Source organism: Lobosporangium transversale (assembly GCF_002105155.1).
Source record: "Lobosporangium transversale strain NRRL 3116 chromosome Unknown BCR41scaffold_3, whole genome shotgun sequence".
Taxonomy (NCBI): domain Eukaryota; kingdom Fungi; phylum Mortierellomycota; class Mortierellomycetes; order Mortierellales; family Mortierellaceae; genus Lobosporangium; species Lobosporangium transversale.
This window is the reverse complement of record NW_019028981.1, coordinates 273,503-296,142: the sequence shown is the minus strand read 5'-3', so window position 1 is coordinate 296,142 and position 22,640 is coordinate 273,503. Positions and strand designations below refer to the sequence as shown.

The 22,640-nt window shown below is 38.5% G+C and overlaps 10 protein-coding genes across 10 annotated transcripts; 5 read left to right on the top strand and 5 right to left on the bottom strand.

Moving 5' to 3' along the window:
* Window positions 1-101: 101 nt before the first annotated feature.
* Window positions 102-513, bottom strand: BCR41DRAFT_345671 (hypothetical protein). The gene has a single exon (XM_022022768.1). It carries the CDS (start codon window positions 344-346, stop codon window positions 137-139), a length of 210 nt encoding a protein of 69 aa, XP_021885367.1. The 5' UTR covers window positions 347-513; the 3' UTR covers window positions 102-136.
* Window positions 514-3,709: 3,196 nt separating this feature from the next.
* Window positions 3,710-4,942, top strand: BCR41DRAFT_392122 (hypothetical protein; the record flags this gene model as incomplete). The annotated part of the gene is made up of 3 exons (XM_022028419.1): window positions 3,710-3,890; window positions 4,272-4,575; window positions 4,855-4,942. The coding sequence occupies 3 exons, from the start codon at window positions 3,710-3,712 to the stop codon at window positions 4,940-4,942; spliced, it is 573 nt and encodes a 190-aa protein (XP_021885366.1).
* A 2,394-nt stretch (window positions 4,943-7,336) lies between these two features.
* BCR41DRAFT_345669 (hypothetical protein) lies at window positions 7,337-7,769 on the top strand. Its single transcript, XM_022022767.1, has one exon. It carries the CDS (start codon window positions 7,496-7,498, stop codon window positions 7,703-7,705), a length of 210 nt encoding a protein of 69 aa, XP_021885365.1. The 5' UTR covers window positions 7,337-7,495; the 3' UTR covers window positions 7,706-7,769.
* Window positions 7,770-7,941: 172 nt separating this feature from the next.
* On the top strand, window positions 7,942-8,903 carry BCR41DRAFT_367264 (hypothetical protein; the record flags this gene model as incomplete). The annotated part of the gene is made up of 4 exons (XM_022026287.1): window positions 7,942-8,069; window positions 8,197-8,324; window positions 8,458-8,649; window positions 8,761-8,903. 4 exons carry the CDS (start codon window positions 7,942-7,944, stop codon window positions 8,901-8,903), a joined length of 591 nt encoding a protein of 196 aa, XP_021885364.1.
* Window positions 8,904-9,510: 607 nt separating this feature from the next.
* Window positions 9,511-11,184, bottom strand: BCR41DRAFT_345666 (hypothetical protein). Its single transcript, XM_022022766.1, has 3 exons — window positions 11,026-11,184; window positions 10,187-10,920; window positions 9,511-10,073 (listed from the first exon to the last, which is right to left on the bottom strand). Exons 1-3 carry the CDS (start codon window positions 11,083-11,085, stop codon window positions 9,536-9,538), a joined length of 1,332 nt encoding a protein of 443 aa, XP_021885363.1. The 5' UTR covers window positions 11,086-11,184; the 3' UTR covers window positions 9,511-9,535.
* A 457-nt stretch (window positions 11,185-11,641) lies between these two features.
* BCR41DRAFT_345665 (hypothetical protein) lies at window positions 11,642-12,151 on the bottom strand (the record flags this gene model as incomplete). The annotated part of the gene is made up of 1 exon (XM_022022765.1): window positions 11,642-12,151. A coding segment is annotated over one exon (509 nt), but the record flags the coding sequence as incomplete, so codon positions are not given.
* A 1,170-nt stretch (window positions 12,152-13,321) lies between these two features.
* BCR41DRAFT_345661 (protein serine/threonine kinase) lies at window positions 13,322-16,832 on the bottom strand. The gene is made up of 11 exons (XM_022022764.1): window positions 16,663-16,832; window positions 16,518-16,539; window positions 15,840-15,931; window positions 15,615-15,679; window positions 15,227-15,344; window positions 14,932-14,994; window positions 14,647-14,754; window positions 14,449-14,545; window positions 14,008-14,216; window positions 13,617-13,671; window positions 13,322-13,493 (listed from the first exon to the last, which is right to left on the bottom strand). Exons 1-11 carry the CDS (start codon window positions 16,675-16,677, stop codon window positions 13,444-13,446), a joined length of 894 nt encoding a protein of 297 aa, XP_021885361.1. The 5' UTR covers window positions 16,678-16,832; the 3' UTR covers window positions 13,322-13,443.
* Window positions 16,833-17,808: 976 nt separating this feature from the next.
* On the top strand, window positions 17,809-18,092 carry BCR41DRAFT_345660 (hypothetical protein). Its single transcript, XM_022022763.1, has one exon. The coding sequence runs from the start codon at window positions 17,874-17,876 to the stop codon at window positions 18,057-18,059; it is 186 nt and encodes a 61-aa protein (XP_021885360.1). The 5' UTR covers window positions 17,809-17,873; the 3' UTR covers window positions 18,060-18,092.
* A 696-nt stretch (window positions 18,093-18,788) lies between these two features.
* BCR41DRAFT_376492 (Brix domain-domain-containing protein) lies at window positions 18,789-20,210 on the top strand (the record flags this gene model as incomplete). The annotated part of the gene is made up of 3 exons (XM_022027054.1): window positions 18,789-18,878; window positions 18,977-19,682; window positions 19,798-20,210. The coding sequence occupies 3 exons, from the start codon at window positions 18,789-18,791 to the stop codon at window positions 20,208-20,210; spliced, it is 1,209 nt and encodes a 402-aa protein (XP_021885359.1).
* A 95-nt stretch (window positions 20,211-20,305) lies between these two features.
* On the bottom strand, window positions 20,306-22,541 carry BCR41DRAFT_317306 (actin family). Its single transcript, XM_022021275.1, has 6 exons — window positions 22,502-22,541; window positions 21,932-22,330; window positions 21,601-21,799; window positions 21,129-21,476; window positions 20,681-20,981; window positions 20,306-20,556 (listed from the first exon to the last, which is right to left on the bottom strand). Exons 1-6 carry the CDS (start codon window positions 22,518-22,520, stop codon window positions 20,392-20,394), a joined length of 1,431 nt encoding a protein of 476 aa, XP_021885358.1. The 5' UTR covers window positions 22,521-22,541; the 3' UTR covers window positions 20,306-20,391.
* Between the last annotated feature and the right edge of the window lie 99 nt (window positions 22,542-22,640).

The following is a 22,640-nucleotide window of genomic DNA, read 5'->3' as shown; positions in this document are numbered from 1 at the left end:
CCCCATTTTCACATTCTATATGCACACTTAACAAGGGAGATATTCAAATAGGATGCATTTGTATTTTTTCTAATTTATTTATTTATTTTTTTAGGAACTACAACAAGGAGACAAGGGTCTTGAGGATTAATGTTGGCTATTTTGAGTATCTCTGGTGTATCAAGTGTCTCAAGGTCCTAAGTGTCTTGGATGCCTTGGGGTATCTTTGGTGCCTTGAGTGCCTTGTGTCCTGGGTACTTTGGGTGTTTTGGGCGGGTATATTGGGTACCATGGGTATATAGGGCCTTCTGGACGCCTTGGGTATCTTGTGTCTAGGGTGTCTTGGGTACCTTGGCGCCTTGAGCATCTTGAGTATCTTGAGCACCCTGGGGACCTTGGGTATCTGGGTTTTTTTTTTATTATTAATATTGTTGTTGTTGCAAGGTATTGTTGTTGTAGTTACATATTATAATGTACATATTATAATATTACACATTATATTACTATTATATTATTATTATTATTATTATTATTATTATTTTTTTTCTTATTTTTTATGTTTTTTTATGCTTTTTTTAGTTTTTATATTTTTTTTTTGCTTTTTGTTTTTATATATTTTTTTTTTTGCTTTTTGTTCTTTTTATGCATTTTTTTTTTGCTTTTTTAGTTTTTTTTTATATTTTTTTTTTTGTTTTTGTTTTTTATGATGTTTTTGGTCTTTTTTTTTTTATGATTTTTTTTTGGTTTTTATGTGTTTTATGGATTTTTTTTTTGTTTTTCGCGTTTTTTGATTTTTTTGGGTTTTTTTTTCGCGTTTTTCTGATTTTTTGGGCTTTTTTGGTTTTTATGTGCTCGGCATCGACCGTCGCCTTTTGTCAGGCTTGGGGAAGGCCGGGCCTAGGCTCGGCCAGAAGAGGGGCCAAGAACCTGGATGCCTGTCGAGGGACGTGGTAGCTCTTACTGGGATGGTAGTGACTGAAGGAGAAAGAGAAAAAAAAGAAAAGAAAAACAGTTAGTATCATAGACATTAAGATGGAGTGTGAGAGCTGTGGTCTTTATCTTTTTTTTTTTTTTTTCAAGTAAGAGTGGATGTTTTTTTTTTTTTTTTTTTTTTCTTTTTCTTTTGGAAGTGGTGCTCCTTACCTTTCATTTTCGTCAAAGTGATTGAGGAATAAAGAAAAGAAGAAAAGAGAAAAAGTGGGCAGATGACACCTTTTTATATGTTCGTTTTCAAAAGCCAAGAGGCAAGTGACATCATCTAACGTTGTCCATCGTTCTATCGATTTAATATCGATTTAATTCTGAGATTGCACAGTGAAAGAAACGAAGCAAGGATGAAGCAAAAACGACCGAGTGAGAGATTCATGTGATGTGCGCGCGTTCATTGTCCTTACATTTCACATCTATTGGTCCGTCCTGCTGGTGGCAAAAAGTCTAAAATTGAGAGAGCGAATAGCAGCAGATGCATGGAATCTACGCCGCTCATTATCCGCCTCTGATGTCATTCAGTGATCCTCGGACCCCTCTCACACCCCTTGGCACCAAAGCAAGCAAAAACTCCTCTCGCCCCCCTTGGCACCAAAGCAAGCAAAGACCTCTCATACTCCAAGCACTGGAGATAAGAGCATATGACAATGACAAAGTGAAGAAATTTATTTGGACAATGAGCAACGAGCAACGAGCAACATGCAGTGTGATGCGATTAAAGTAAACAGGACAAAGGCCCATAACATAAGCACACTGATAGTCGCATTTACACACCCATGCTCACAGGCAGCAAGCCTTGATCTGGAATAGAGGCAGCTCATCTTGACAACCCCCAGCCAAGTTTGTCTTTGGTCCTCCCTTTCCCTCGAAGAGGCCGACTGCGCAAATCGAAAGTGTCAAAAAGGGTTGAAAAGGATTAAAAAGGATTAAAAAGAATTGAAAAGAATTGAAAAGGATTAAAAAGAATTGAAAAGGATTGAAAAGGATTAAATGAAATAAGAGTACATTATCAAAGTACTATTCAAGATAATTCAGTGGAATATGAAAAGATAAACAGTACTGTGCTTGCTATCGCCATTTGCATGCTGCTTTTATTCATTTGTCTCGCTCCACAAGCGATAAGTGTCATCAACAAGTCACATTGTTCTCTAAACGCCTACCTCCTTTCTCTTCGCATATGGAAGCATAAGCATGAATAAGTAGATATGAAATAAAATTAAATCATTAAACAAAATAAATATAAAATTAAATAAAATAATAATAATAATAATAATAATAATAATAATAATAATAATAATAATAATAATAATAATAATAATAATAATAATAATAATAATAATAATAATAATAATAATAATAATAATAATAATAATAATAATAATAATAATAATAATAATAATAATAATAAAAACAGAAAAAACAGAAAATAAAAAAAAAAAAATGAAATGAAATAAAAATAAAAGTAAAAAAATAAATAAAAAAGAAAAGAAAAGTAGGCTATTGAATTATTGAGTGTGCCTTTTGAAATAAAATCATAGTTAAATAAAGTGTAACCACCTTTTCTTCTTTTCTTTTTACTTTGCTTGACCAGCTTGTCGGCATCCACACACTGGAACTGGCTCAGTACGCTCTAGCGGCAATTGCTGTCTCCGTATGAACAGTATGCGTACGCATTTTAAATGAACAATGAAGAACAAGTAACAGAAATCTCTGTTGAAAAGCAGCTCTTTGGTTTCAATCATAACAAAGTTATAAGCTTTCTGATGAATGCAGCTTAACGGCTCAAGAAGAACCAACTTTATCTGAGCACGAGCCACGCATAGTCGCGCTCATCGCGTGTGGAACGTGGCAATCATAATATGCACAAACAGCAACAACAACAACAACAACAACAACCCCCCAAAAAAAAAAAAAAAAAAAAAAGGTAACCAGATCAGTAATCAAGATGAATGCAGGGTCTTCGCATTTTGATTAGCCTTTATGTTATCGGGGGTATTACGGATATCGAGGACATTGAGGATATCGAGGCTATTGAGAGATGTAATGTAACATATTTACCTCTATCCCTCATCTATCTAATCTTTTTTTTTATTTTTTTTATTTGGGAGCAGCTACTTAGGCCGGCATCCTTCTCCTCTCTTACCTTCTGCTCTCCTAACTTCACTTACTAGTGCCGTATACGTTATTTAATATTCCGGAAACGTCAGAAATAACTGCTCGAAGCTCTGCGCGTGATCTAATAGGCCATGCTTTACTACACAATAGACGTCTGGACGACACACACATACACATGGCACACAGTAACAGCTTAAAACCAAGGAGTAGATACGAAACATTGGCCTTTCTTGAGCGACTATCCAATTGTACGCGTAAAAAAAATGGAACGTAGCTTAGGAGAAGCATCCAGGCGTGCTGAAATATCCTGTAGAGGCCATACTGGGGAGAGAAAGGAACAAGGTGTATTGTATCCATACATACTTTACCTCACTCTCACTTCAATACATCCAGCCCCTTGGCTATTTATAACATTACCTACAAATGGGACTCAATAAATATCTAAAGGAACAAGTTCCGTCTTCGTTTCCTATGTGAATGCGGAGATCATATCGCAAAGGCAAGCAAGAGAAGCTAGAACTAAACTCATATTGCCAACCATGATGGATATGAAGTCCGAAACAGCACGGAGTCCTTTCGCAAGTATAGGGACTATATATTTATTCCTTTATAGTAACACAACTTGAGAATGGGGAAGCCCTCGCTCGTTTTCCTGACATCTGCCTCAAATTTGAGCGATGCCGGTATCAGTTATTCAATTGACTTTATGAAAGTGCTCTCTGTTGAGTACTCAGCCTTGAACGGCATCTGCACAGTTGATAGTTATGAGGAACTTGAAGGAGCTAACCCCCCAACGGCCGAGCTCAACGGTGAAGACGGACAACTCGGCTATCTGTACAGGGCCCACGACCGAGACAGACCACGCTAAATGGGTTTGTTTCGAGCACTATCATTCAGCGCACAACGAAAAATAACAGGAGACCTTTGCAGATACAGTGAAGGTGAATGATGCCAAATATGGTCGGAAGCTTGGTAAAGCAATTATCAGATTGCGATCCAAGGCCAGAACTGAAAAATCATTCAGCTCCTTAGCCAATACAAGACGTACTTAAGAGTTGGACATCATATGCAACTGGAATTGGTCCAAGACTGAATTGAAGCATTTGCGAATGCCCTAAAAGTGCCAAGTGTATCAACCTTTCGACTTGGACTCGGTTGTTTTTGAAGTATTATCGGGTAATTATTTCCAGCATCCACACGATACGAAGAACCTGTTCGCATCATAGAACTTAGCAATATGAGAACGATTCATATTGTTCTATCCCCGCCTCTCGTGAATGTTCCCGATTTACAAACTAAAAGATCATCACATCTTCATAAGCTATACGTTGAGATGAGGGCTCGAAGAGTTGGAGCTAGTGGCTTTCTAGTGCTTGTAAATCCACTCAAGACCAACACGAGTTTGATCGCTATTGACTTGGGGACAGCTCGACTGGGGGTGAAGGAGCTCTTGCATTGCCAGAGGTACCCAAAACCGGCACAACTTTGGCCAAAGTAAGCTCGCAGGGCAGCTTGATTAGGAGGGAAGGGGCTCTAACATTACCAGAGGCGCTCTAGACCAGCACATCTATGACTAACTTAAACTTGTAATATAGCTTTTATGAAGAAAGGAGTTGCACTGCCGGAGGCACTAGTAAGTGAAGTTAGGAGAGCAGAAGGTAAGAGAGGAGAAGGATGCCGGCCTAAGTAGCTGCTCCCAAATAAAAAAAATAAAAAAAAAGATTAGATAGATGAGGGATAGAGGTAAATATGTTACATTACATCTCTCAATAGCCTCGATATCCTCAATGTCCTCGATATCCGTAATACCCCCGATAACATAAAGGCTAATCAAAATGCGAAGACCCTGCATTCATCTTGATTACTGATCTGGTTACCTTTTTTTTTTTTTTTTTTTTTTGGGGGGTTGTTGTTGTTGTTGTTGTTGTTGCTGTTTGTGCATATTATGATTGCCACGTTCCACACGCGATGAGCGCGACTATGCGTGGCTCGTGCTCAGATAAAGTTGGTTCTTCTTGAGCCGTTAAGCTGCATTCATCAGAAAGCTTATAACTTTGTTATGATTGAAACCAAAGAGCTGCTTTTCAACAGAGATTTCTGTTACTTGTTCTTCATTGTTCATTTAAAATGCGTACGCATACTGTTCATACGGAGACAGCAATTGCCGCTAGAGCGTACTGAGCCAGTTCCAGTGTGTGGATGCCGACAAGCTGGTCAAGCAAAGTAAAAAGAAAAGAAGAAAAGGTGGTTACACTTTATTTAACTATGATTTTATTTCAAAAGGCACACTCAATAATTCAATAGCCTACTTTTCTTTTCTTTTTTATTTATTTTTTTACTTTTATTTTTATTTCATTTCATTTTTTTTTTTTTATTTTCTGTTTTTTCTGTTTTTATTATTATTATTATTATTATTATTATTATTATTATTATTATTATTATTATTATTATTATTATTATTATTATTATTATTATTATTATTATTATTATTATTATTATTATTATTATTATTATTATTATTATTATTATTATTATTATTTTATTTAATTTTATATTTATTTTGTTTAATGATTTAATTTTATTTCATATCTACTTATTCATGCTTATGCTTCCATATGCGAAGAGAAAGGAGGTAGGCGTTTAGAGAACAATGTGACTTGTTGATGACACTTATCGCTTGTGGAGCGAGACAAATGAATAAAAGCAGCATGCAAATGGCGATAGCAAGCACAGTACTGTTTATCTTTTCATATTCCACTGAATTATCTTGAATAGTACTTTGATAATGTACTCTTATTTCATTTAATCCTTTTCAATCCTTTTCAATTCTTTTTAATCCTTTTCAATTCTTTTCAATTCTTTTTAATCCTTTTTAATCCTTTTCAACCCTTTTTGACACTTTCGATTTGCGCAGTCGGCCTCTTCGAGGGAAAGGGAGGACCAAAGACAAACTTGGCTGGGGGTTGTCAAGATGAGCTGCCTCTATTCCAGATCAAGGCTTGCTGCCTGTGAGCATGGGTGTGTAAATGCGACTATCAGTGTGCTTATGTTATGGGCCTTTGTCCTGTTTACTTTAATCGCATCACACTGCATGTTGCTCGTTGCTCGTTGCTCATTGTCCAAATAAATTTCTTCACTTTGTCATTGTCATATGCTCTTATCTCCAGTGCTTGGAGTATGAGAGGTCTTTGCTTGCTTTGGTGCCAAGGGGGGCGAGAGGAGTTTTTGCTTGCTTTGGTGCCAAGGGGTGTGAGAGGGGTCCGAGGATCACTGAATGACATCAGAGGCGGATAATGAGCGGCGTAGATTCCATGCATCTGCTGCTATTCGCTCTCTCAATTTTAGACTTTTTGCCACCAGCAGGACGGACCAATAGATGTGAAATGTAAGGACAATGAACGCGCGCACATCACATGAATCTCTCACTCGGTCGTTTTTGCTTCATCCTTGCTTCGTTTCTTTCACTGTGCAATCTCAGAATTAAATCGATATTAAATCGATAGAACGATGGACAACGTTAGATGATGTCACTTGCCTCTTGGCTTTTGAAAACGAACATATAAAAAGGTGTCATCTGCCCACTTTTTCTCTTTTCTTCTTTTCTTTATTCCTCAATCACTTTGACGAAAATGAAAGGTAAGGAGCACCACTTCCAAAAGAAAAAGAAAAAAAAAAAAAAAAAAAAAAACATCCACTCTTACTTGAAAAAAAAAAAAAAAAGATAAAGACCACAGCTCTCACACTCCATCTTAATGTCTATGATACTAACTGTTTTTCTTTTCTTTTTTTTCTCTTTCTCCTTCAGTCACTACCATCCCAGTAAGAGCTACCACGTCCCTCGACAGGCATCCAGGTTCTTGGCCCCTCTTCTGGCCGAGCCTAGGCCCGGCCTTCCCCAAGCCTGACAAAAGGCGACGGTCGATGCCGAGCACATAAAAACCAAAAAAGCCCAAAAAATCAGAAAAACGCGAAAAAAAAAACCCAAAAAAATCAAAAAACGCGAAAAACAAAAAAAAAATCCATAAAACACATAAAAACCAAAAAAAAATCATAAAAAAAAAAAGACCAAAAACATCATAAAAAACAAAAACAAAAAAAAAAATATAAAAAAAAACTAAAAAAGCAAAAAAAAAATGCATAAAAAGAACAAAAAGCAAAAAAAAAAATATATAAAAACAAAAAGCAAAAAAAAAATATAAAAACTAAAAAAAGCATAAAAAAACATAAAAAATAAGAAAAAAAATAATAATAATAATAATAATAATAATAATATAATAGTAATATAATGTGTAATATTATAATATGTACATTATAATATGTAACTACAACAACAATACCTTGCAACAACAACAATATTAATAATAAAAAAAAAACCCAGATACCCAAGGTCCCCAGGGTGCTCAAGATACTCAAGATGCTCAAGGCGCCAAGGTACCCAAGACACCCTAGACACAAGATACCCAAGGCGTCCAGAAGGCCCTATATACCCATGGTACCCAATATACCCGCCCAAAACACCCAAAGTACCCAGGACACAAGGCACTCAAGGCACCAAAGATACCCCAAGGCATCCAAGACACTTAGGACCTTGAGACACTTGATACACCAGAGATACTCAAAATAGCCAACATTAATCCTCAAGACTGTAGTTCCTAAAAAATAAATAAAATAAAAATCCTTTGAAGAAGAGCATGATTTTCTTTCTCGCACGTGTAAGGGCTCAGACGTGCGAATGTTGTTGGACATGGACATGTAAACATTTATGTAACGGAAAAGGGACAATAAACTCTCTTTTTTTGTTCATCAGCAAAGTTCGAATTCATTTCTACACATTCTTCTCAGACAAAAAAAGAAAAAGACATGGAATCAATACAGACACAGAAACAGACAAATACCTTGGGCTCTTTAGAAGACCAGCATCAAGTTAAAGGCATCCTCAAAAAGAACACAAATGCTCAACAGCAACCGATTGACGAAAACGCTCCGAGGTAAAGAAAGAAAAGTTCAAGAGTTAAAATGGCTATTGAATTGAATGAACGAAATGAGTAATGCATCGGCTTCCTCTCTTGGGGTTTCTCTGAAATATTCATACGTTGCTTTTATTATATCGCTAAGGTTAAAGTGGGATGAAGAAAGTCTTGCTCTCACTGAGGCGCAAAAGGATTCAACCATGAAGATTGATGAACCCAAGACGCCTTATGTATACTATAATCAAGAGCTTGACAAGGACCTAGACACTGATGGTGAAGAGACATATATGAATATATATGAAGCAGTCTCAAGACACATTTTCAAATTACAAGTGTTTTTTTACTAACGCTTTTTTTTTTTTTTTTTTTTTTTTTTTCCTCCCTTTCTTTTATACGCTGTTATTAGAGGCATTTTCGCTTGATGGACAAAAGAAACATCAAGCTGCATTGGCTCACACGCCCCCTGTGCCTTCATATCTCCCTGGACTAGATGATGACGATGATGACGATGATGACGATGATGGTGATGAGGACGAGGACAGGGATGGACGAGATCCTGATGAATGGCAGGATTCGGAAGAAGAAGGAAGCAAAGCCGGTAATAGTCAAAATGGTTGTATCAATGTCAAAGTCGGATCAGGAAGAATATTTATCCCATTAAATCCTCTCTCTCTCTCTTTTTTTTTTTTTTTTTTATTTGGCTTTATAGAACATGGCAAGTTTACCAAGTTGCGTGCAGAGCATTATAATATGAGGGAGGCACTCAAACTAGGGCACGATTTGGTTGATGATGATGATGAAGAAGAAGAAGAAGAAGAAGAAGAAGAGGAAACAAGAGCAAGAAGAGGATGAGATGAAATAGGGATGGTGACAAGGGTAGAGCAGTAAAGAATATATCGACGGAGATAATCAAAAAGATGGAACGGGTAAACAAATTGCCTGGACTCGCTCAACATGGAGCTGTGATGGATGATAAGAGAAGAGGCTTTGTACCACATGTATAATAGTAGCAATGGAGGAAAGGAAAAAAAAAAAGAAAGAAAAAAAACAATAAGAGGAAGATCATCATGGATTCCCACAACAGATCTGGATTGTTAGGCCATTTGTAGCAAACAAAAGATCAATGCGAAAAAGTTGATAGCATTGACCTTGCGGTATCTTGTGCCTGAAAAAATAAACCAAACACGCGTTGTATTATTGGTGGATCAACCAACCCTATAATTTACGACCTGGCCAATGCTTTTACAAGGACCTCATTACATAGGACGATGCGGTGTTTAGGTCAGTTTCAAATCAATCAATGAATGCATGGTTGTCTTCTCAGCACGATGGAATCGTAGTTGCAAAAAAAAAAAAAAAAAATTTGTGTATTTAAGTCAAAAAGCAAGCATGAATTCTTGCTACGAGAAATAAAAAAAGACTGGTATCATATATAGTATTTGCTGTTGCTAAACACTAGGCACCCTTCTTCTTTTTTTTTTTCCTCACCAATCTAGTCGGTCGTGGGCGTAAGTTCGACTGTTAGGCGAGTAAAATTTCTTGTAGTAATCCCGAAACTGCTTCATAGACGTATCCTCTTTCACAAAGAGGGGCTTGTGCATATAGGTCTTGTGGCGCCACACAAAAATGTCATCATCAAAGGCCTTATTGGCCTCACGGACCACGTGCTTGGCTACAAACCATGGCACTGTTTTCTCTGCATAGGCTTCATCCTCCATCGTCAACTGTAAACCCTTCTCTCCCACAGGCAAGAATGATTTCACAACAGCCACCTCCCCTCTAGGAGTGAAGAAGCGGAAATAAACAAGCCCTCCAGGTCCTGTGAACTCGACCTGAGCTTGAGCCTCTGCCGCTTGGATTGGTGCATCACTGAAGATAGAATGAATTGTAGGGTAATCATTGAAGACAAAATTATAAGGGTTGGTCTCGGGATTGTAGTTACATTCAGTTCTGTGTTTGATATAAAAGAAGCGGTCCAGGATTGGAATTGATAGGCGGTCATGAAGCAAACTGAAATGCATCCTAGTGTGATAAAGAGAGAGAGAAACATGTTTAACCAAAACGATTGGAGAAAGACAATGTGCAAGGATATACCATTATTCGTCCAAGCTCTTTTTTTTTTTTTTTTTTTTTACCAGTCAGAGGCATTCTCTGCAAAGTCTTGAATATGCATCGGAAGTGTTCCACGACGGTAGCCAACCCTACGGAATGTTCCTTCCTTCAAAGGGAACGGCACAGGCTCATACATCGGTTCTCGTTCCTCAGCATCATACCAGACGGCAATCACCCCCGCAAACTCTCTATGAGTCCATCGTTTGGTCCTGGCCAAGTTCGGGACTGATTTTGCGTAGGGGATATCAATACACTGCCCACTTTTGCCATCGAATTTCCAACCATGGAAGGGACACTTGACGGCATCTCCCTCCACCACACCTCCAATGGCAATATTCGCCCCCAGATGGGGACAAAGCGCATCCAGGACATGGACTTCCTCATCTACTTGACCCCTAAACACTGCGAACGCACGTCCGAGCCCATTGACACTGATCACCTGTCCCGGTTTGACATCTCCTGATCGTGCAAGCTTGTACCAACCATTGGGGAATGGAGGAGGGAACTGAGCAGCACGTCGTTTCTGATCATGGATCTGTTCAAAGACTGGAGCGTCCTCGGGCTGCGCAGGACGGGTTTGTAGGTAACGAACCATAGTTATGGCAACGGCGCTTGTCAGCAGAATAGTAATCAAAGGTGGAGTTGCTTCGACAGGTGTCATCAATGCATTAATTGTCTGGTACGCCAACGGTAGGATGTACATATCCAGGAAAAAGACTGCAAAGCTACCAATAGTTATCAACGGCCAAACAATATTCTATTTTCAATTAAAAAAAAAGGAGGGGGAAATAAATAACAGAATCAATGACATTCAGTTCTAGCTCGTGCAAACCGGTTGTGTCGTAGCGGAGGTCTGTCTTACATGAAAGGTCTCATTTTCGATTGTGACATGGAGGAATGCCAGGAAATAGATGGCAAGCATAAGAAGAGCCTCACCATCGCGACTGCAAGCTAAACACAATTTGCCAAACCAAGAGGTGAAAAAAAAAAGTCAATTTCCCAATATAAATACATATAAAACAGAAGAGAGAGAAGAAGAAGTGAGAGAGAGAGGTAAAGGGGCTTACTCTTCATAGAGCACAGGACCTGACTGGTCATTCTTCCAATGACAAAGATGGACCCATAGATAGAATAATATTTGATGAACGCATACTCTGGTTTCTTGTCGAATCCACGTCGATAGTAATCTTGGTATAAGAAATTGCCAAAGGCAAACGCGGTCGTATGAGAGAACCCAAGGACCAGTGTTCCCATCCATTCAACATTGGCAGCTCGAGTCTCTGTCAAGCCTAAATACGCAAGTACAGGTGCGAGACAGAACCGGAACCAGAGGACGGTTCCCAAATAGAATTCGAGGCTGAGCACAATACGAAAGGACATGTCTGCAAACGAGTACCTAAAATATGACACATGTCAGTAAGTTCATGACAAAATTTTTTTTTGTTACAATTGCATGAATTAAAATTTTCCTTCCAAGACTCACATGTACTCTGGAATCTTTCGCTTCTTGAGTGAATTGGTCATGGCAGTAACATGCGACGACATGAACAACCCCAAGGACAAAGCGACTAAGTGAGAAACATGTGCTTCGCGCTCAATAATCGGCAAAAGTGCCTGTGTTCCTTCACCTAACCAATTGTTCGAGACCTCGAGAGGATGAGCAGGGGTTGGAGCATTGGTGTCTATATCCTCTCCTACGCTGCCTTCAGTTGAGAATACAACCATGGACTTTGAAGAGGAGGGGCCCATCATAGCAAGTGAGGAGAGTTGTCTCAGGATTTGAGTGACGAATGGCCCGACAAGATCTCGCCAGATAGGACGCGACATCTCATGGAATGCGAGTAAATAACAGGAGATGATAATCAATACCACTAGGAACGATCCCAGACGCGATTGAGAGCTCTGGAGACTGGAACGTAGCAGTAGGAACAAACCCGACAGGGCCACATAGGCAAATACGAGTGTCGGCGGCAGGATCACTGCCATCCAAAAGAAAAGCATTTTTTTTTTTTTTTTTTTTTTTTTTTTACTTAAATTGATAAAATAGAAAAAGATGAGAAAAAGAGAAAAGAGAGGGAGAAAAGAAGGGACGCAATTGTTGAGGGAATACATAGGCGACTGTCCGAGCTCAATATGTAACCGTAAAAACATCTAAACGTTACCCACACGCTATTGCCTACCCCTGTGCTCCTTGAACAATACTTTCAACATATTCCTGCACTTCCTCAAGGGATGTATCGGTGCTTTGACAAATATGTATCCTTTGATGGTTATGTCACAGCCCTTGGATCGAGAGAGTGCTGGGAATATGTAAAAAGCAGGACAATATGTGATGCAAAAAACGCCTTAAGACACTTCAATAGAATTATGACAGCTACTGAGGCAGAATAGATATTCTCGTCTCTTGTACTAGGAGATGCAGAGCTTATTCCCTGAGCTAAGCCGTTTGAAGTTACGCCAGTCAACAGTAGATACACATTTTGAGAGTTGGCCGAATATCAGTCGAGTTTTATTGTTTTAAACAATGCAGTGAACTCTAGCAATTCTAACAAGTTCCTCCCAATGGAAAGAATACCAATAAAAAGGCTCGTGCCGAGGAACGCGTCGCGTCCCTTATCTTAATGTTGAGTAATCAATGCCCTTTTTTTGTAAAGTGCGTTATCCAGGCAAACTTGCCAGGTCAAATCAGAGATCAGTCAATTCATTAAACCGCAGCCCTTTATCACCTTTTTTTTTTTTTTTAAATCACACATCAACTGTACTGAAATGGCTCTAAGCTAAACAAGCAGCGTTGACTTAGCTGTAGAGAGCAAGGTTAGCAGCATGTTTGTTTGAGACTGAATTGCTGCGCTCAACTCCGCTAGCAACATCACAAATGGCAAGGCAAGGCCATTGAACCGTGCTGTTCTAGCTGACCTTGACAAGTATGCTATGTGCTAACAAAAGGATGATTGCTACAAATGGCACGTTGCCCTGCCAAGAACTTCGTTGTTCATGAAAACTCATGCCTTAAAAGTGAAAGGTCATGCCGAATACCGTAACGTGGATATATTCCTGGCATTACCCGAGGAATAGGGTGTCCTCTCTTATGCTTGCAAATTAAAGGGAAGGATGTGTAGTTGCATCGATATGCATTCTTTTTTTTTTTTTTTTTTTTTTTAAAAAAAAAATTATTTTATTGATTACTTTTCGAGACTAAAGGATCATTAGGATTACATGGCGGCAGCTACAGAAAGAGAGAGAAAGAGTGAAAAACTGAGAAAAAACTATTGACAATCTATTAGACGCTGCCTGCGCCTTCCCGTTTCCGGATCTCATCAAAGTAAGGATCTATAGCAGAGCAGAGAGAAAGAAAGTGAGAAAAGCATACAGCCAACCACGTTAGTTTTTATGAACAAGTAGCCAATTAGATTACCATTTATGTTTGTTAAAAAAAAAAAAGCCATAACTTACGAAGAAGCGCTGCTGCTGCTGATATCCTGTTGTCTGGATTATAAGTAATTAAACGCTAAGAGAGAATGCAAGAAAACATACATGCATAACGTGAATTTAGGCTAGATTCAATGAAAGAGCCTCCTTGAGCATTTTTTTTTTAAAGAAATCGAACGAATAAAAAACTGCAGGAACGAGACTGAACAGAGCCTTTTCATTGTTGGACCAAGCAAATTAAATTGATGCAAAAAAGATATGAATACAAAAACCAGCATGGAAAATCGGTGCTGTTGTGTCCACGAACGTACGCAGATTCAGGAACGTGCGCAAAGAGTTCAAATGAAACAAGTCCAATTTCCGCTAAAAAAAAAAAAAAAAAAAAAAAACAAAAAAAACACGCATACACACTTACAGAAAGTAAATCAATGCCTGTGGTATCTAGTTTCGGAACCAAGTTTGCCAATGGAATCGGGTTATAAACAGGGAAATCAGGTCGCCAGTCCGGTAACCGTGATACTCCAGACCATGTTTCCTCTGTTGGTGTTCCCAAGATCTTAAAAATTTTCAATAGTTGATCTCTGACGGAGCTTCCTGGGAATAGCGGTCGCCCTGATGCCATTTCTGTAATTAATTTAAAGAGTTAAACGGATATTAGAATCCAAAATATGTCAAGATAAACAATATGAAGAAAACGTGTCCAAAGCTCTCACGCAAAATAATAATAATAAAAAAAGGGGGGAAGGAGCAATGTAGATCGACTGCAGCATTTATCGTGGGCTATTTTAAATAGAAAAAGAGCAATGCAATACAAATATAACATATAAAACCAAAGAGCCAATGAGCGGTTCCATACCTGCAAAGATGCATCCTGCGGACCAAATGTCAATTGATGTTGAATATTGCTTCGATCCCATCAAGACATCGGGCGCTCTATACCACAGCGTTACCACCTATCAACAAACACAGTAAACCTCTCACATTAATGCCAGCTTTAACTTCATTTAAAATGATGGTTTTTTCTTTCCTTTCTCATCATCTTGTTGATCCTAACCTCATGTGAATAACTCCTGACGGGAATGCCAAACGCTCGTGCCAATCCAAAATCTCCCAGTTTCAAATCGCCTTTCTTATTAATAAGTAGATTTTGTGGTTTCAAGTCCTAAGAAGCCAAAAGCGTTAAGACATGAGGGATATATACACCCTGCCAATTAGTTATCTTGTATCATTCGATTTTTTTTTTTTTTTTTTTTTTTTTTTGAGCCTTCGTAGAGCCATGCAATGCTTGGTCCGTATAATAAGACAATATAAACTGAATTGAACGAACAAAGTTACGTACTCGATGTAAGACGCGATGTTCGTGGCAGTATGCAACACCTTTCATCAGTTGGTACATCAATTGCTAAAACGATTCGTTCACACAGCAAAATAGACCGGGCCAATGGGTTTATTGGTTAGTGGCTCTTTTTTTTTTTTTTTTTTTTTTTTTTTTTCTTCTTCGCTCTGGTTTTTCATGCGCATACAAAAACCCTACACAAACAAATAAACAAACAAAGAGAAAAGAAAAAGGAAAGAACCAGGAATATTGTGGACCATGGTAGATGATGGGTGTAAAAGCAAAATGTAAGACTAACCTTTATTGTTAGAACATCGATATCTCCACTGTAGGTATCCAAGAACTTTTTCAAGTCAGAATCCAGATATTCAAACACAAGTGTCAGCTTTTTCTCAGTATGCAGCACATCATACAATCTATTTCCATGCAAAGGAGATAGAATAGAATAGGATGATTAGTTAGCGTTGCAATTTACATTTAGGTAATAAGAGAAGATGAAGAAAAAGGTACATGTAAGAGGTTGTATTGATTCACAAAGGACGCGACCGCAGATGGATGGGAAAAGGCGTGATGCGCGTGCGCGTGTGCGCGCGCCAAAGGAAATAACAATGCACCAGTCGATTGTTGCCTGATAGATGGAGTCGGGTATTTTACGCAAGATAGATAATAAATAATCAAATCATTACCTGACAATGTTGTGATGTTTAAGTTCCTTCAGCAACGAGATCTCCCGGATCGCTGTACATGGCACCTAGATAGAATAGAATGAGGAGGGAAAATAAAATAAAATAAAATAACATGCATTAATATTATTCCACATCTCTCTATACGGCATCTCAAACAACAGGTTATCGGGCACGCCTTTTCTTTTGAACCCTGTAATCAATGGATAGAAAAAAAAAGTATCTTACACCTTCTTCTTCGTTATCCAATCGAATGCGCTTGAGGGCAACCACATCGTTAGTTTCGCGATTCTGAGCTTTGTAGACAATGCCATATGTTCCTATAGGATGGATATATATATATTTTTCATTCCAGACCCATTGTTTGCTTTTGATGTCAGGGCAGAACTATTACATTGAAATAAGGAGGAACAAAAAAAAAAAAAAAGAATACAATATACGTCTGCCGTCCGTATCTGCTCCATGGGATGTTCTGATACACTGAGTCGTTTTGTCTTTTTCTCTTTTTTTTTTTTTTTTTTTTTTTTTTTTTTAACTCCTGCCGGTGCTGAATTAGGTATTAAGTGGTAATTTCTTTTTTGGAAGGGAGGCTGTGCCATTTCAGTGCTTCACTGCACAACTGAAGTGTGACCGATTGTCCAAAACGTTATAACGGTACAAAGGAAAAGAAAAAAGAAAAGAGTGATGGGTCGAATGAGAACAATGAAAAGAAAGGAAGCTCGACGCGTGAATTAAAGTAAAGGGATTTTGGAGTGTGAAGGAAGAAAAAAAAAAAAAGTAAAAGGATGGTGCTTAATAGTTTTTGTGTACGACTCATCCCATCTTTCTTTTTTAATATTCCTGGAGGTGGAATGGAATGTGTCTTGTACTCTTCTTTCTCCAGAACTCAAATTCAATTATGTTTACCTTCCCCGAGTTTTTCAATTTTCTGGTGGCAACATATTAATAAAAAAAAAGAAAGACAAGCATGTTAGTAACAGCTAGTTGCTGCAATCTGCAACCTGGTATCTGTTATCATAGGGTTCATTGTTGTTTGAAGTGTTCATTGTACCTGGTACTTGTCCATCAGGAGTGGAATCTGATCAAGTGTGGCGAAGTAGTAAAGTAGTAAAGTAGTAAAGTAGTAATTTATAAAATACAAAAGGATAAAAGGGTTTCGTTTCGTTTCGCAAGAAGATCTGAATGTAAATTTTTCAATGGAGCACTACGTAAAAAAAAAAAAAAAAAGAGAGAATCAGAGACGAGATGAGAGACAGCGGAACAGTCCTTTGCTGCTCGTGATGAAACGTTGAAAAGGAGGAGAAAGAAAGAGAGTAGAAGAGAGGGAAGATAAAATAAAGTAAAATAAAATAAGAGAGAAAGGAAGAAAGAGAGATTGAGAGATAGAAAGCAGTAGGAAGAAGAAGAAGCAAAAAAAAATAATCTCCAGGGCAATTGAAACCTTTTTTGTGCTCTTTGGCCACCTCATATTTTTTTATAGCATACATTTTTCGATGCAATGTTTAAATGTGGTCAGGGACCAACGAAAAGATTGAATGAATAACCAAAATACAAATCACTCGCACTCGCATATATCCACAAGTAAGGGCAGGAGAGAAAGACACCAAGGCGTAAAATCCCCTCTTCCTCCCTTTGTCTTCCTGTCGACCCATCAATTGCATGTGGAGGATCTATTTTATTTTATTTTATTTTATTTTTTAATTGAATGCCCGCATCGAGATGATATTGAACAACAATCAACGCGTTATACATGCTTGTTTTAGGACATCTACTCCATGCGGACAAAATACCAAGCATGTCTAAACATAAATCCACATGGCTAACATGGTGAGCACGCTGCATGAATAGTAATAATGACAACAACAACCACAGCTGCTGCCACATCAAAAAAAAAAAAAAAAAAAAAAAAAAAGTATAAGGTGTTAAATAACGTTACCATGCATTCAAGATTGAGTACAGATATAGTATTCCTTCTCCCTTGGGACGAAGTCGGGCAATTTTGTAAGCCGTTGCTCTGCACAACTGCGTCATAGACAGATCGACTTGCCGATGTACCTTCTTTTTAATATGAAATCAAAGTATTTAAGGTATAGACAGAGAGAATGAATAAATATAAACAGCAGACAAAGGAGGAAAGAATAATTCTAAAAAAGTAAAAGCTTCTTTTATTTTCTTCATGATATTATTTGGAAATTGGATTCTTCGCACGCAGATTAAAAAAAAGAAAAAAAGTGCCTTTCATCTTTAAGCTCCTATATATCCATGTTCAATAGCTACAATATAAATATTACTCCTAATCTGTTACAGTATTCACTTAGAACTCAACAGGAACAGGCTACCATACGAGGTAATCATTCAGGAACAGAAAAAACAAACCTTTTGAAAACTATATTGACTTCAAGTAAGAGGAGAAATAAAAAAAGCTATTCCGTTACATGCTTTCAGTAGGGGGCACCTAGCACTAACCTTGTTGCGATAAAGTACTATCAATGTAACCGGCAAAACCCTCTGAAGGTTGTCCATGACGACGTCGGAACAAAAGAAAAAGGAAAAAAGGTATAAAAAACCCTCAACTTAAAGACAAAAAAGATCCAAGCCAATCAACTGATGATCATTGCCTCTTTCAGGATATGCTTTTTAAAGAGCTTTTTTTTTTTTTCTTGATTTTATACATATATTTTATTTATTTTATTCCCAATCTCTTTGGACGCGTTCTTAACCAAAGGATTGAGCACGATCCACATTGAGAGGCCCAGTTGACAGCGGCTCAGTGAAGCTCCTTTTTTTTTAGAAACTCTTTTTTGTAATTGCACATTCATAATCAGATGATCTTTAATTGCACAACACAAATATGGTAAATCAAATACAAGCCACATCTATCAACAAGGCTTTTTTTTTTTTTTTTTTTTTCATGAGTTTACTCGACTTTGACAGCTCCATTGTATATTATCCATTTTATTTCATTCACCTCACTGAAACAATATAATACTCATTCAACATGGGAAAGGGTGTAAGCACTCATTGTCTGTTTGTTTTTAAAACTCTCTTGTCCGTTAGGCCGCGACTCTTATCTTACCTTGTATCATTATTTACCATTAGCGTAAAAAAACTAGGACACACAAGAAGGCCGAAGAGGGAGAGAACCCCAATGGGCCCAAAATCCCAAAGACGTTTGTAATGCGATCAGGAGAAGTTGGTCACTCGGTCATGGGACTTGTGAGCGATATCAGACGACTCATGGAACCTAACACGGCCACCAAACTTCGAGTATGCAACAAAAAAATATATATATATTGCGTTTGTCAATAGATTGTAGATACTTTTCAAAAGATTGATCTGATTTTTTTTTTTTATTGATCTATTAGGAGCGTAAAAATAATCGTCTTCGTGATTTTGTGGCTGTGGCTGGTCCCTTAGGTGTAACACATTTTGTAATCTTATCCAGGACAGATCACGGTACCAACCTCAGGATCGCACGTTTACCCCGTGGACCTACACTCTCATTTCAAGTCAAGACTTATTCTTTAGCCAAAGATATTGCTGCAATGCAAAAGTCCCCCAAATCGCCCGGTTTAGAGTTTCATGTAGCCCCTCTACTCGTCCTCAACAACTTTGGAGATTCAAAGGAGATGAAGCTCATGAGTACAGTCTTTCAAAATATGTTCCCTCCCATCAATATCCAGTCCATGCAATTGACTGACGCTCGTCGTGTCGTCCTCCTCAACTACAACAGTGAGACTAAACATATTGACTTTCGACACTACAATATCTCTGTCAAACCCGTCGGCATCTCTAAATCAATTAAACGAGTCATCACGACTGACGTTCCCGATCTTCAAGGATTCGATGATATCTCAGACTATGTACTTCGTGGCGCTTTCGCTTCAGAATCCGATGTAGAAGACGGTCCCGAATCTACTGTTACATTGGGCCAAGATTACGTTGGGCGCAATAATAGGAAACAGGATCAGCGTGCGATCAAATTGGTAGAATTGGGTCCCAGGATGGAGCTGAGACTTGTCAAGATCCAAGCAGGGTTATGCGATGGCGAAGTTCTTTACCATGATTACAGTAAGCTTTTTTTTTTTTTTTTTTTTTTTTTTTTTTTTTTAAAAAAAAAAAAAAGTTTCCTTCAAAACTTTACTAACAAACTATATCTTTTTTTTTAAAACCCCCCCCCTTGCAGTCAAAAGATCTTCTGAAGAGCTCAAGGCTCAGAAGGTTGCACGCGAAAAGAAGATGCAGGAGAAAGCTGCCCGCCGCAAGGCCCAAGAAGAGAATGTGGCCAAGAAGAAGGCGGAAAAGGAAGCAGCAAAGGAGGCACATCGTATTGCTACCGGCGGAGCTCCGCGCAAATCTGAAGACAGGGATGATGACGATAAAGATGACGATATTGCATCGACAACCAAGAGGAGACGTGGAAGCGAGGATTATAGCGACGACGATGACGGCAATGAGGAGGAACGGTATCATGATGATTCAGATAATTACTCTGATATGGGCGACATGGCTCCTCAATTCTCGGATGATGATGAAGGTGATTACTCTGGAGACGACCACGATCAAATGGAAGGCTTTACTGATGATGATCTGGAGTAGATCCAATTCCTATCTGTATTATTCGCATTGTTTTACATAATGAAAAGATAAAATTAAACTAAAAAGAGCACTTGTACACCATAAAAAAAGAGAAGAAAAAGAAAAAAGAACCGTCTTGTAACGATTTTGTTTATTACTCCTAATTATTGCAAACTCAGCTTGAATAGTAACATCTCATTTTCTACACACATTTCTTGTTGACAATACTTGCTCCAGTCTCGTCATATTCCTTGCGAGAAATCCAAAGCTGGTGGAACGTACCCAAGGAAGCCATAATAGAACCACCAAGCCAGCTTCCGCATTTGCGTTCCACAGTATTTCCGGGTGCATGCAACTTGACTTTGTACTGTTTTTCAAATCAATTGCATTGAGATATAAAATATTAAAAGCGGTTCTTAACAGGATTTACAACACTCAAAGAGAGTTTATCAAAAATTAAAAAAAAAAAAAAAAAAAAAAAAAACACTTACCGAATGAGGTATGCTATTGAGCTCCCAATGCAGACGATCCGCAAATCCAGGGAAGAGGGTATTGCCGCCAGTGAGAACCACATTGCCAAAAAGCGTAGGCCTGAAATCAATGTCGCATGACTGTGCACTGTTATAGATGAGCTTGGGTAGACCAATAAAGTTCTCCTGCTCAGGTGTTGGGTTCTTCAAGAAATCCTTGGGGTTGAACATAATCTCTGGAATCTTGAATCTGTCGGCTCCAAAGTTGAGATTATATCCGTCAGGAAGTTCATATGGCTTTTGGGGCCTTCCATTGATGTTTCTGTACAGATCAAGAAGAATTAAAATATTAAGAAGTAAATGGATGATTCAGTAAATATTCAATAATACACTTGGTCATAATATTTTTTTTTTTTTTTTTTTTTTTTTTTTCCTGAACTTCGTTATTAAGAAACAACATCGACATTACTGTTCATTATAAGTCATCTCAGACGCTTGGCAAACGGACTCCTTAAAGTCGTGAGCAACACGGTACTGCATCATTTTGTGGAAACTGGCAGTTGCGGGGCGATCTCTCAAGGTAGCAATGGGTTTTTGCCCTGGTTCCACTGGTGTCTTTTTGGCAACAAGATACTGAGGAACAACGTCCACATTATTAGCAGCAAACTGCATCAGGACCTGCTCTGAAAGAACATCGCCTCCCAAAGCCTGACGCATAATTCCCTTACGAAGGACATATCCATCATACACTGGCACAACGCTCGTCATATCTCCACCAGAGTCTACAACAAGCGCATGTGGACGTCCAGCAGCGAACCTAGATATACAAGTATATAAAGCATGCACAATAGTAACATGGATATACCCATTGAGTTAGTCACCCATGCATCGGTTGATGTCCCATCTATTACTTCTCTCATTCTGTCCTCTGTTTTACTTACGCAGTCATGACAGCATCCTTTGCAACAAAAAACGCTGGAAAGTTGTACTTTTCAAAGGCTAACTCTGTAAACTTTTCACGGATCTCACGCGTGTTCCATGCTGACTCCGTTATGATCAATGGATGCTCTGTAGGGTCACAACGAAGCCTTTTCAAGAATGCATGGTCCCAGATCTGCTCTAATGCGTCCCAGTCCTCAACTAGATGATGATAGGTGAATTTAATATGACAAAGCAAGAGAAAAAAGTCGAAGATCAGACGATTGCCCCCCTTTTTTTTTAACCATAGATCCGACGAAAAAAAAAAAAAGAAAAAAGGAGTATCCCTCATACCGAGTCCGTCCTTGATGGGTGACTTGATTTCCATATTAGGCCTCCAGCAACTGATCTCTCCATCGCCAACATAGTATTTACCACGTAGAGTTTTTTTCTTTTTTGTCGATGCAGCACCTACACCTACAGGTTGTGGGGCTACATCTCCACCATCAGCATCCTTATTATGGATATTATTACTGTTGGAGCCGCCATTTTCTCCGTCTCCTACATGTTGTGATGAAACATCCTGCATAGTTGTATCTTCCGAGTTGTCAGCATCATCACCCTTATCAGCCTCAGGTGGTAAATCGACCCAGCCAACCGAGGTTGGGAAAATAGACTTTGGTGTATCCTCTCCTGCATATCCAGCCTGTGTCCATGTGTGGCCAACTGACAGCACAAGAGCTGCGACTTCGTCTATATTATTATTTTTATTAAGTTTGGACGATCGAAAAAATGGGTTGTTTATGGATTAGCGGTTGGGACTCGATCCTTATTTTAAGAGGGATAAAAAAAATAAAAAAAAAAGGAACTGAATCGTAAAAGAAATAGGGAGGTGATGCCGATCCTGTTATTATATATTAATACCTCCGCCGTAGGTTCCCATAATGTCCGCAGATGTCAGAGGAGTGCATGCAAGAATGGGATGTTCCACGTTTTTATAGGTCGATGGCTGTCGCGCACAAGATCACGGGCTTGAGTACGTCATATATGTGGCGCAGTTTGC

Bases quoted from the DNA above. Each gene is read 5' to 3' on its own strand.
- BCR41DRAFT_345661 (XM_022022764.1), bottom strand. The intron at 15,345-15,614 runs GTAATGATTTGA...GCATGGAAATAG, and splicing joins AAACATCACAACATTGTCAG to ATTGTATGATGTGCTGCATA. The intron at 14,546-14,646 runs GTTAGGATCAAC...GTTTGTTGATAG, and splicing joins TCAGGAGTTATTCACATGAG to GTGGTAACGCTGTGGTATAG.
- BCR41DRAFT_345671 (XM_022022768.1), bottom strand. From the start codon at position 346: ATGCTCAAGGCGCCAAGGTACCCAAGACACCCTAGACACAAGATACCC.
- BCR41DRAFT_345666 (XM_022022766.1), bottom strand. From the start codon at position 11,085: ATGCTTGCCATCTATTTCCTGGCATTCCTCCATGTCACAATCGAAAAT. The intron at 10,921-11,025 runs GTAAGACAGACC...AATTGAAAATAG, and splicing joins TCGAAAATGAGACCTTTCAT to AATATTGTTTGGCCGTTGAT. The intron at 10,074-10,186 runs GTAAAAAAAAAA...TTATCACACTAG, and splicing joins GCAGAGAATGCCTCTGACTG to GATGCATTTCAGTTTGCTTC.
- BCR41DRAFT_317306 (XM_022021275.1), bottom strand. The intron at 21,800-21,931 runs GTATGAGGGATA...ATCATCATCTAG, and splicing joins ACCCATCAAGGACGGACTCG to TTGAGGACTGGGACGCATTA. The intron at 20,557-20,680 runs GTAAGTGTTTTT...TTTGAAAAACAG, and splicing joins TCAATAGCATACCTCATTCG to TACAAAGTCAAGTTGCATGC.
- BCR41DRAFT_345660 (XM_022022763.1), top strand. From the start codon at position 17,874: ATGTTCAATAGCTACAATATAAATATTACTCCTAATCTGTTACAGTAT.
- BCR41DRAFT_345669 (XM_022022767.1), top strand. From the start codon at position 7,496: ATGCTCAAGGCGCCAAGGTACCCAAGACACCCTAGACACAAGATACCC.